The sequence below is a fragment of the Drosophila kikkawai genome, chromosome 3R (assembly GCF_030179895.1).
Source record: "Drosophila kikkawai strain 14028-0561.14 chromosome 3R, DkikHiC1v2, whole genome shotgun sequence".
Taxonomy (NCBI): Eukaryota; Metazoa; Arthropoda; class Insecta; order Diptera; family Drosophilidae; genus Drosophila; species Drosophila kikkawai.
This window is the reverse complement of record NC_091731.1, coordinates 37,196,644-37,209,157: the sequence shown is the minus strand read 5'-3', so window position 1 is coordinate 37,209,157 and position 12,514 is coordinate 37,196,644. Positions and strand designations below refer to the sequence as shown.

The 12,514-nt window shown below is 38.8% G+C and overlaps 2 protein-coding genes across 5 annotated transcripts in view; both read left to right on the top strand.

Moving 5' to 3' along the window:
- The window catches only part of LOC108075716 (uncharacterized protein C2orf42 homolog), a 179,811-nt gene that overhangs the window by 152,991 nt on the left and 14,306 nt on the right, over window positions 1-12,514 (top strand). The window lies entirely within an intron of this gene.
- Window positions 7,659-8,021, top strand: LOC138928739 (protein Diedel-like). The gene has a single exon (XM_070286270.1). The coding sequence runs from the start codon at window positions 7,659-7,661 to the stop codon at window positions 7,998-8,000; it is 342 nt and encodes a 113-aa protein (XP_070142371.1). The 3' UTR covers window positions 8,001-8,021.

Below are 12,514 nucleotides of genomic sequence, written 5' to 3'. Positions count from 1 at the left end.
GCAAAATCAGCCACTCAATTGGGGCAACAATAAATAATGCAAGCTCCTTGTGGCATACGCTTCACTTACACAGGATAACAAGTGTTGAATTGTATATAATCTTGTGGAAATAGTTTTAATAGCCAGTTGAAAGGGTGTAAAAAGAAAGTTAAAGTCCAATATATCGACTAGAATATTGCATTTAAAATATTGTAATATTTTAGGTATCGATTAAGTATCGAAAAATATCGTATTTAACATTCAAAGATGATTTTTATCGAAAAAAAAGAACTTTAAAAACACGTTGATTCATTTTTCATTCATTTTTTTAAACATTCTAGGCAAATATATTAACCATAGTGTCATTGATTACACACAGGTATATCGTAATGTCTAAATATCGATTTATATATGTCGCATTTCACATCAAATATCAATGCTGTAACTACATATATTCCCTAGAATTTTAAGGGATTATAATGGATAAATGCTATGTTGAAAAATAAACCTTCAATTGAAGCAATTTACCTTCCAGGACTTTCTAAAAATAGTAACCTTCCCTGTAGCCAAGTGTAATCAGGCTAAAAGAGGGCGTCGCAAAATCGAAAGCGGCCGCAACTAGATATCCTTCTCGTATCTTGAAAACTTTATTGACAAAGCACATTTGGGGTTTATCAATCTACATATGACATCTGAGAGCATTTTCGGGGTAAACATATTTGCGGTTAACTGCTGATAGTTTTCTGTGGCCAAAGTTTCCAGGCAACAATCAATTCCGGGCCTGTCGGAATCGTAAAACAAAGGCGAAGCAGCGGCAAACAGAAACAAAATAAAACAGGGCACACACAGAAAAAAATACAGTGGGGGAAAAAGGGGGGGGGGGGGGAGGAGAATAACTACTTAGGCAATTTTCAAGTGATGTCCTTGCCTCAAGTGGGTCGGGTCCTTGCCCCTCTTTTTTTTTCTCACTCTCTTTTTCTCTTAGGGGCTTGAGTGTGAGTACTTTTGTGGTCCATCTGCCATACGCGTCATCGTCTTCCTTTCATCCCTGGAGACTTTTTTCCACTCCCCTTTCCCTGGCTTCTTTGGGAGGCCATCCCCCTCCCCCAGTGAAGTAACTAAAACAAACGAAAACAAAAACAAATGGCCATAAAAATGGACAACGGCCAACGCGCTGATAAGCTGCAAATAATTTGTGGAACTGTATGTGCTGGGGGTGTGTGTATGTGTGTGTGTGGCTCAGTGGTGCCAACAAAATGAGGACAGATCAGCCAAAAGTATTACGACCAAAAAAAAAGACAAATCTAAAGAAATATACAAATTTAAAGAAAATGTTTAATATATTTAAAAAAAGGTATGGGATTTTCCTTTTCCTAAAAATGTTTGGAGTTTAAAAATCCATATAAAAAATTATAAAACGCTGTTTAATACCCTTGTATTTATTTATTTATTTACTTCAAAAACATAAGTAAAAATTAAAAATTTAAAAATGTTTTTAATAAAAATAAAGAAAATGTCCTTCTTTTTTCGTCTAAATCTATCCGTAAAATGTCTAAAACTGACATCTCTGGTGTGCTTTCCCTGTGATTGTGTGTGTGTGTGTGTGAGGGGCGACGATAGCGCCAATTTCAAAGGCGCTTCAAAAACACGCAAACAACAGCCACAACAACAAGAACTTGGCCTGGCCAAGTGCCTCTGTCCGTCTGTCTGGAGGATGAGTGTGTGTGTGTGTGAATTAGGGCTTTATGTTATGGCATATCTGTGGACCCATAGACCGCCCCCAAAGCTCCACCAACTGGAGTGCACAAGGCTGTTGATAAGAACTGGAGTGTACATGAACAAATATAAGCATAATGCTTACAAGATTGGTAGAAAATGGTTAAGCCAGGGTTTGGATATAAGGAATTTAAGTGTAATTAAGATTTGGATTTCATTTAAGCCGAGTTATTCAGTTTTTAAAAAGAAAAGGAGTATAGCAAGCGTTGTTTTGTAGAAGGACTTACAATTTACAATAATTTCCTTATTCCCTGGGCATTCTTACTGCTTTATTTATATTTTAAATATTTAATTAAACCCCTAAAAAAAGTATATATATTTTGGAACGTTGACTTTCTTTACCCGCAGTGTATTCCTTGCCCGCTTGTGTCATCATTGTTGTTTTGCCAAAGACTGAAATGTGATTTCTGGCTCATTATTGTCGCATTTTCGGTTCACTTGCTGCCGCTGCCCTTTTTTCCTGCCCCCCTCAAAGCCTGTTAATTATGAAATTATTTGTCCTTACGCTTTGTCAAGCATTAACTTGGTCCAGTCGATCAAGGTAATCCAATCAGAAGGCGAGTAATTATTAATGAAATGCAAATAAACTGGAAGGGAGCACAGTTCCAGCAATTCGGTGAGTTTTCACACAGCAACGAGGCTACTAAATATGACTCTCATTTGGGCCTTTGGTTTTATTTTCCGACCAACCGATAAGCCGCCACAACGTGCAACTGCAAGTGAACATTTCTGGCAACCACGTTTTTACGCTTCCTGGGCGGACAATAAAAATTGAGCTAATGCAAACACAAAACGCCAGCGTGCGAAAACTGGTAGTATATTTGCATAAGCTTTTTTTTTGGAGTCGAGTGAGTGCGACTCGGTTTATTGACCGAAATGGCAGTGCGCTGAATGGCTGAAATGCGAAGCAGGAAACTGCCAAATGGCCACAGCCAAAGCCATAGCCATGGCCCTGGCCAAAAATGAACGGCTTACGGTTTTTAAGCGCAAGTTATGGGCCATCATCGTGTGTCGATTGGCGGTGGTTTTAAATTTCAATAAAAGTGAATTCCAAATGGCAGCGAAAATAGTTCCAGAATTTGGGGTTACACGGAAATAAAGTTGTATAATTATGGAAAATCATTTTAAAGAAAATGGAAAATTATACACTAAAGCTAGGATTTGCCTTTTTTCTCGATTCGATTTTAAAAATAATATAATAGATAATATTTTTGATAAGATACCAAGTTTCTATCAAACATTTGTTTCAAATATTAATTATATAAAACTGTAAAATTACAAAAATATGAAACTTGAACAGATTTCCCTCTTCATTTTATTGATATCCTTTTGGTCCTGTGTGGGCATGTAATGCAAAATGTCTGAACAACACTGTTAAACAAATCGGCGGATCAAAAAACGTAGTGCTGATGGTGCTGGGTGCTTTTTCCGCTCCAAACCAAACCCAAACCCAAAACGAAATGGAAAACAAAAGGCAGTCGGCAGCGAGGTAAATGCAGCAAGGACGAAGGACGCGCAGAGCGGGGGAAGGACGCTCCAACGCATGACATTTATGCCTGACATAATCCGCTTACACAACAGGATAACAAGATGAGCACTCGTACATTTTTAATACGCTCGAGATACAATAATTTATATGCGTGGCACGTAAGCGCCCGGCAGCATCAGCGGCGGCAGCAGAATCACTAGCGTTGCCACAAACCCGAGGCTCCCAAGGACCTGGGCAGATCTAGGAGCGAACTAGGAGCCGAGGGTAGCCAGGAATAAGGTGGCGTAAACAAAAAAGTGCGTCTAAAGCCTGCCGGCTGTTCCTTTTTTTTTGCTTTCCATATCCATATTCCCTCCTGCTCCACTCCTGAGTTTGCCACCAATCCGTAGCATATGGAGCTTAGCGGTGAAAGGAAAGCCGAGAGAAATTGGGACCAAGATAGGCACAAGAATACAGCGATTAAAAAGGATAAAGAAAAGGCAAAACAAAGTAGTTGCTTGGGAAAGAAACTAGAAAGAAATCGAGGAAGATACTAGATGGGAAGAGAAGTATTGATTAAATCAAATAAATGATAGACCTTAGGATTTGTGTTAGTTAATTTGTCAAAAAAAGAATTTTTTAATTATAGTAAACAAATAAAGTAAATATGTGCCATTTCCTAATAACTTTAAGTCAATTTCTCAATGCTGATAAGCCAGTCATCGTCATTATAAATAAATAATATATAGTTAACTGATAACAAGACAGCCCCCAGAATTAATAAATTCTATGAATTTAAGTAATGCTCACTTTGTCTTTGTTGTCAACAAGCCAGCGATATTTATTTATTTATAATTTTTGTTAATCTAATAAAAATCAATACATAAACATTTTCTAAATTAAAATAAATAATTAATTTGGCTTAATTAGGATCAATTTTAAGTTCAGCCCAAGGATATACATACCCTCCCGAATTTAACTTCTAATTTGGTTTATAATTATTTGTGAACAAACTCAAAAGGCTTTTCATAAGCGCATCAGCTTGTAAAATTTGAAAGTATTTTAAATTGATTTATAAATGCAAAAGTTGTATCTTTTGTATCAGTTTTGTTTTAGTATATTCTGTTGTTTCTTAATAGGTTCGGGTGCCTTCTTCCTTAGGGTTATGTGGCAGTGCAACCTTTATGTGTTCTCTTACAGCCTGCGCCTAAAGTCGGTGCAAGGCGGTCGACAGCCGTCTCCGGGACAGGTTTATTCACACAGACTTGGCAATTCATGTCAGGATTAATCCTTTGAAGTTTCTGGCAGCATTCAATAAAATCTGGCGATGGCAGCCTATTCATTGTAGGAACTGAAGTAACTCTGGTCCTGGCCATTTCTGTCACTCCACAGATCACCAATAAAACGATCAGCGAAAGAGCGTTGCGGGCTACCATGATGGGTGTAAAAATATGACTGTGAGCTAAAGAGGAAGCTGCAAAATCGTTTTTACAATATATATATATTTATTATTATTTCCGAAACGCATTCAGAACACAGAACAAAGGCTTTCAATAGCTCGTAATCTTTAGGAGATAACCCTTGATTGATTCCACTTAATCCTTGTCACGACTTTAGTTGTAAGCTTTATAAAAGCAGAGAATACCTTGAACCGGCCGAAAGGTTATTTTTATGCCGAGCTATTACTGATTTCAAATTCAAACAGCGCCTTCCCAAAGTTAGCTTTCACTCCTTATTTATTTGTTAATAGTCTCAAAAATCATTATTCTCAGCTTGTATAATAGGAAAGTAGGAATTGATTTGGTTTTAAATTAATTAAAAAATTCAGTATGTAAGATGAAATTATAATTGAGGAAAGTTTTTTATTATCCTGGTAACTTAATTAATAACAAAACACTCATTGATTAGGAATGCTCATGATATAAATGGATTTATTGTTATTATTATATATTGTTTTTTTTTTTATTTATTTTTTTTTTAGTTTAGTGAATTCTGTTAGATTTTAGTAGGTGCAGGTCTCATCCCTTAATGTGGTTAAACTTTTAGTAATCCTTTATGTGTGCAGCGACAGGATTCATATTTAGAGCGATGTATGAATTTAACGTTACAGTTACATCCGTTGAATATCGTTCTCTTAACACGCAAAACCGAACGACCCCTATCCCATTCAGGGTCCGAGGGAATTCGAACCGTGGCCATCTCCGCCAGACCACAAATCAGCGATATGAAGATCAGTATAAGAGCGATACGTGCTACCATGATGAGTTTGAAAATTGTACTAAAAGCTAATGGTGAAGCTGGTAAATCTCATTTATAAAATATATATTTTATATATATTATATGCAAAAGTCATTGAGAACTTAAAAGTATTGTTGTACGCTCTCAATAACTTCCAATCTATAGAAGATAACCTTTAAACTGCAACGATTTGGTGAATTAAATTTCAAGCCGAAGAAATTGCCAGTAAAATTCGATGCGGCACTTGTAGGATCAGCCAACGAGGTCAATGGAATCCGAATACGAATCCGAATCTGAAGCCCACGAATGCGGAACAAACAACCAGTGAGGAGGAGGAGGCGGAGCAGGAGTAGAAGGAGGGAGGATAGCCGGAAAAACATCCCGGCCAAGTTAGAGGCAATGTCAAGAACCATTTACACACGACGGCAGCAGCGGCAGCAACAATTTATGCGTTTTTGACTTGGTTCCTTGTTTGGTTTTCTGTTTTTCGGTTCTCTGTTTTTGGGTTTTCTTTTCTGTACTGCCGCCGCCCCCCTCCGATTTTCCGCATACAAAGGCGTTAAATTTAGGAACGCCCACACGTAAGCGTGTCAATACTCGGCTCGTGTGTGGCTGTGTGCGTGAGCACTTTATGTCTTAAATAAGTCAACAACAGGAGTCACAGGACGCGCAGGAGCAACAACAACATCGAGCGGAGAAACACGTCTCCGCCAGCTTTGTTTACACTTCTGTGGGTTTTGTTTATGATGTCAAATAAAAGTGCACAACAATACCAAATAAATATTTTATTACTTTGATGAGTCCGTTTGTCTAAAAAAAAAAAACAAAACCAACAACTGAAAGGAAGGAATAACGGCTGAGCAAATCGAACGGTGACATCCGCCACAACTTGGGGAACTTTAAGGATAATAAAAAAGGAAAGAAAAAAGTTAAAGCCTTCTGCGAGATTTGATCTCAGAAAGAAGCGGCACACACTCGTAAACAGCTTTTGACAAATGTGCGCCTAATAGAAATAAATGCAAATATAAACTTGTCCAAACTCCAAATGCTCACGGGCCTGTCGTCTGTCAGACATTGTCCATTTGTCAGCGCCAGTCGTCGACCTCGCTGGGTGCTGGGTGGAAATGCTACTAGGGAAAATGGGTAGTGGGAAATGCATGGAGGGAAAAGCGCCAGCGAAATGGGAGCGAGGCTGACGTCTGTCTCCGCGCTTTATTGTCTCACTCGGTGTGATAAACATCTTGGCCTATTGCCGCCAGTATTTTCCCTCTACGCTATACCATACATACCATATATACATCTCATTCCTTGGCCGACTTGCGCTTATCATTAAGCATTATCGCGCCAACGTATGTATTTGCGACTGGCTTTTTATTGTCTCCTCTCGCGCCCTTTGTCTGCCTCTCTCTCTCTCTGGCTGTTTCTTTGTCTCAGCTTTGTTGCTTTTATGTTGATTAAATTATAAAATATTTATTTCGCAGTCGCAGTGTTACGTATATAAATTTTAGGTTTTATTGTGCGTACCACGCGGCGTATACACAATATTTTCTGCCGGCATGTGTCAACGTCTGCTTCTCACGTTCCCCCACCTACAGAGTGTCAAATCATTTTAGAGTGATTTTCCTCTGGCTTTTCTTGGAAAAACTAAGACCAAGTGGATTCCGTTTTGTAGCCTCAATCTTCTTAGTTTCATTTTAACCACAAAAAATGTGTGTTTTTCTGAGGGTTTCCTGGTATTTTATTATTTTGTAGCAACTAGTAAATATTTATCAAATTAATTGGCTTATATTTTCTTAGTTCTCGCTGAATTTTTCTCATTATTTTATTTCTTTTTGTAAGTAACTATAGAAAGCTTGTCTCAACAAAGTTCATAACAATTCATTAACCTTTCAGTTTTCAGCGATAACGCCATTCAATTGCCACAAATTGTTAAACACATCTTTAATCTTTTTGCTTTGTAAAATTAAACTTGACATGTTCTTAAGCATTTCTTAAGTTGTACTAATTGCTGAATGGTAGATAAGAAGCGTTTAATGATTTGAAAACAAGTTCATTGATCTGTCTTTGGCCTTATCTCTTATAGAAACAGGTTTCTCAATTAAAAAAATTATCAAAAAATCGTTCAAGAACCAGTTGAGACCTATAAAAACCTCCGCTCATTTCGGATACTCCTTAGTTTTGAATTGTTGTCTTCAAGATGCGGCTGTCGATTGTCCTTTCACTGATCCTGGCCATTTGGCTTTGCTGCCTCACGCCAAAAACCTCTGCCGTTTGCTGCAAGCCCTCGCACATCTCCTTCGAGTTGGCCGACAATGGCAAAGGTCATAACTGCGGCAGTTTTGGCGGCAAAAAGGAGAAACATGGCAACACCTGTAAGGCCAAGATTTGCGGCAATGGTGACCGAGTCGTGGGCACCTGGTGCGGCCGAGGCCGATGCAATCCCAGTGGATGTCACTGCAAAAAGGGCTGCCTGCCCGGCAATGCCGTGGAGAGTTTCCGCAATAAGCACGGTTTCTTTAACTTTGTCTATGTAAAGTGAAAGTAGTAATTAAATCATATTGAAGGGGTTGTAAATGCAACCTAAAAGCATCCAAAAATGTTAGTTTCTCTGGGAAATTCATCAAAACCGAAGCTGTGATTAGAAGCAGCTTGTGTTTGGAGAGAGAGACTAAGCCATAAACAAAACCACCCACTGTGACCCATAAGTTCTCACTTTCCTGCGGTATGTAGGTAACCCAAATAGAGCCTGGCAACTGACAGGCAAACTGGTCTGGAGTCCCAGGATCCTGGACCTCAACCTGCTGGGAGCTGTGAGCTGGGAGCTGGGAGCTGCAGCTGAAGCAGTTTATCAATTCCTAGCACATAGCGAAAATTGATTGCAACGATTTATACTTTCTACTTCCTTTCACTTTATCGTCGTAGTGCATCTACCAGCTCGGTGCTGGAGGTGCTCGGTGCTCGGTGCTCGGTCCTTGGTCCTTGTTCCCTCTGCTCTGGTGCTTTGTCCCTTTCGCTGTATAAATACTTTTACTATAATATCCTTTCATTGCTTGTTTTCTCTGCCAAGTGCCTGGGCATTGTTCTCTTTCTTGTTGTTGGCAGCTCAACTCCTCAACAGAGTGCAAGAAAAAATAAACAAGAAAAGTATTTAATAATATTTTATATAAAATTTTATATCTTAAATAAATATATTAATTAGTTTCTTCTATAAACCAATTATAGAAATTATGTTAAGAGTAGTTTCATAATGAGAAATGTTTGTAGTTGAACAAAATTAAGAAAGAGGATTTGTCTTATGAGAAACCTCTTGGAATTCTTCCATTAAAATTTTTAATATTATTAATAATTATTATTATAAAATATTTTATAATCACAGTGTACATATTCGTATCGTTTCGCTCCGTTTCAATTCGACTCGATTCGTTTCGTTTCTTTCGCTTTCATTGGCCCTGGCAGGAGTCCTGCCCTCCTTTCTCGTTTCTCCTTTCGCTGCCTTTGCTTCATCCTTTGCTCCTTGCAGCTGAAGAGGGCACCCATCGGATCCATCGAATCCTTTTGGGTGAGGCGGGGAGAAGTGGCACGGCGTTGGCAATCTTTTGTGTAACACAATACAATGTCCTGCGGTTGTAAAACGATTTATTTTGTTATTGATTCGCTGTAAGTGCGCCACACAGTCGTGAGCAGCACGGTGTGCCAAGCACATCCTGCAGGATATGATGTAAATAAAGTAATGGCCGCTCCAAGGCTCCTCTGGTGCTCGGGTGCTCTGCTGCTTCTCCTCCTCGCTACTCTCGTCATGATTCCCTTGCCACTCCCTTTGCATATCTGCGTGCTAAACATGAATAAATATTTCGCTCAGATTATTGAAGTTTTATAACTCATTTCTGTCGATTGGTGGGCGCGGCAAAGGACCTCCATTCGATGCAGACGAGCGAGAGAGCTATCGAGGTCGAGGCTGGCTCAGCTCAGACATCAGCTCCTGCGAGTCCTTCAGCTGTCCGCTCGACGCTCCTGCGACTCTGTCTACGTCTGCTCCTTCTGCTGCACATTTTAATAAATCGTTTAGGGTCCTGGAAGAAGTTCCGTACAGGCGAAGGCGGGACAAGGCCAATAGCAGGACACTTCTAGAAAATATTTGAGATGGATTAGAAATACAAGATTGTATTTTTTGTATATTTAATTTAATTTTTAAATAATTTTAAGACGTTTCTACTTATGAAATATATTTTTCCAGTAAATCTTATGATTGTTGTAAGTTTTCTAATACATTAAATTGTTGTTTATATGTAATAAACATAAAAATAAATAAATAAAGTCTTAAAAATATTAAATTCTGTCTCATAAAAACCAAAATTCACCTAGACCTAGGACTTCCTTTAGTTTAAATTGTACATTTTTATGCTCAGTGCATTGTGGCTGTTGCTGGAGGAGCACAATAAGAAAATTCATGATCATAAATATCCTGCAGGCGTTAAACGTTTGCCTCGTTTTCGTCGTTTTCAGCGTCCTTCTGCCGCCTTTAATCCTTGTGTTTTCAACTCGATGCTCTTTGCTCCATGTAAACTCTCCAGCTTCAGCTCCAGTACCAGTCCAAGTCCCAGTCCCAGTGACCTCTGCTCCTGTTTCTGCTTTATGCACCACTTTTGATTTAATGTGCTCATTCTCAGCCACCACCAAGGATAACAACAATAGAAACAGGGGGACAAAAACAATGGATCCCGCTTTGGTTTTGCTCCCTTTGCCTGCCTGCCTGCCTGCCTGCCTGCCAGACTGCCTGAGTTTTTGTGATTTGTGTCTATATTTAGGTGGCTCGTTCGTCCTGATGTCCTCCAACTCGAATGCCTCGTCATCGCTCCTCAGTTTGTTTGTTTATTTTTTCCATTTCCAAGCCATTAAATAAAGCGTCCTCTGACACTTCAACAATCAGAAAAAAATAGCAAAAATTCGCCGCGTAATGATTTGCGACACATTTATTCGTGACATAAATTAGACGAGTCCGAAACTAGGAAGAAAAACCGACAACAAAAAGCGAAAATAAATCTTAAATGCGTCCAAACTCGCACTTTTATGCTAGTAAGTGGCGAAATCATTAAAAATCTGATAAGTCACCGAAACTAACTGCCATTGTGTGGGTCAATAAATTATAGCTTTGATTTAACCAAGCAAAGGGGAAATGTTGTATATATCAGAGAGCCTATAAAGAGTGCTTAATGGGCTTCAAAATGGCAAAAGTTTTATTTTGGAAAGAAATTACGAGTGGAAAATATGTTTTCAAATTGTTTAAGAGGTCAAAGTCGCTTACCAATTATAGTTGTATAATTTTTAAATATTTATTAAACTCACTAAGCTGATTTAAAAATGTTTAAAATTATTAAATCGATAAACTTAGAAGAAAGTCACAAGGAACTATTTCTTTTAAATTGAAATATGATTTTCTAGCTTTAACTAGTTGAGGTAGCTAGAGGTTATTATCCTATATTTTTTTACATATATTTTTAATATTTAAATTAAAAACTTTCATTTAATTAACCGCCAATTTTACAGGCTTGTTTTATTTAATATTATAAAACTTTATCTACATTAAAGTTCTCCCTAAAGCCTATCGCAAAAGCGCAGCAACTTCTCTTTAATGCCTTTTTGCCACGTATCAGCTGAGGCAGGACCATTGGCAGGATATGCCAGATCCAAAAACAATAACAATAACAACTGGAATAACAACAACAACAACAACAATGCGTGAGAACATAACTAAAGCAAATTGGCACGGGCAGACAGAGCTCATCGCTTATTCCATCTTTATGATTACCGAAGCGACCCAAAGCCAGCATTCAGATTAAACAGCATGCGACATGTGCGCCAAACACACACACAGATACACACACACACATGCACATAGTTACAGATACGGCGACAGCCACGTAGATACATTTGTATCTGCATGTCTAAGTTGTCAAATGTATGCAGAAACATAAGCTAATCAAAGCTAGTTTAATGCGCGCACAGCCAAAGTTAATCCTAATTAATTTAATTACGCTTTCGGCATAAATTATGGCCGGCAAGTAAGCCCAGATATATTATAGAGTATATATATATATATATGTATATATAGTGGGAGAGTTATGTATTATCCGCAATTAGGCGATGATGGCGGCGCCGGCTCTAATTGTTATTAATTGCCGATTCTCGGTATAAAAGAATACGCCACAGTGAAGTTAAGGGGCAAATTGAAGTCCATTTGCCTTTTCCAATGACTGGGAAAAATATGAAATCATTGAAAGTTGCTCTTCTTGCGTAAATATAGACATATATATATATAGATTTTATTGAAATATTGCACCTGCCATCGCACCCGCAATCGAAAAACTTTACTTTGCTTTTCCGAATGCTCTGCACGTTCGGGAAATTGTCGAGATGGCAAATAGTTTTCCAGCAGCAAGAACAACAATAGATTCCCCAGCCAAGATGGCAAATAGAAAACTGCAAATGTCCCCGAGAATCCTTCTGGGGACAGGACACAGTCCAGTTCCAGGTGTCTCCCCCTCTTTTACTTTACTTTACTTTTGCCTGGGAAAAATTATTGTTTTTGTTTTCGTTACACTCGAAAGCAGCTCTTGTCGGAAAAGTTTTATTAGGTGTCTGCATCTCTCTGGCCGGCCTCGATATGCCTCATCTTTGGCCCGAAAATTACTTGAGGGAATACGGCGAATACTGCGGTTGCCAAAAAGATGAAAATACCGAGAGTGTGTGTGTTGCTGGAAAGAGTTTTTAATTAAAATATTGTCGAGAGTCGTACGGCTGCCCCCCGACCCAGTCAATAAATCAACGACCTCCCATATTTTCAACAGGTTTTATCAAGTGCGGAGAGTAACTGGAACCTCCTCCTCCTCCTCCTGGTAAAATTGCGGCAGGACACGCAACCACTGGCGGAGGGGGGGAGGGCAGCGGTAAAAGGACTCTTTTGAGGCGCCGTGGCAAACACATATTTTATCTCCGAGGCCGAAATGTGAACTTGGCATGCGAACCATTACCTAGTGCACTACTTTCTGAGCAAAC

Coding starts and splice junctions, on each gene's coding strand:
- LOC138928739 (XM_070286270.1), top strand. CDS start 7,659: ATGCGGCTGTCGATTGTCCTTTCACTGATCCTGGCCATTTGGCTTTGC.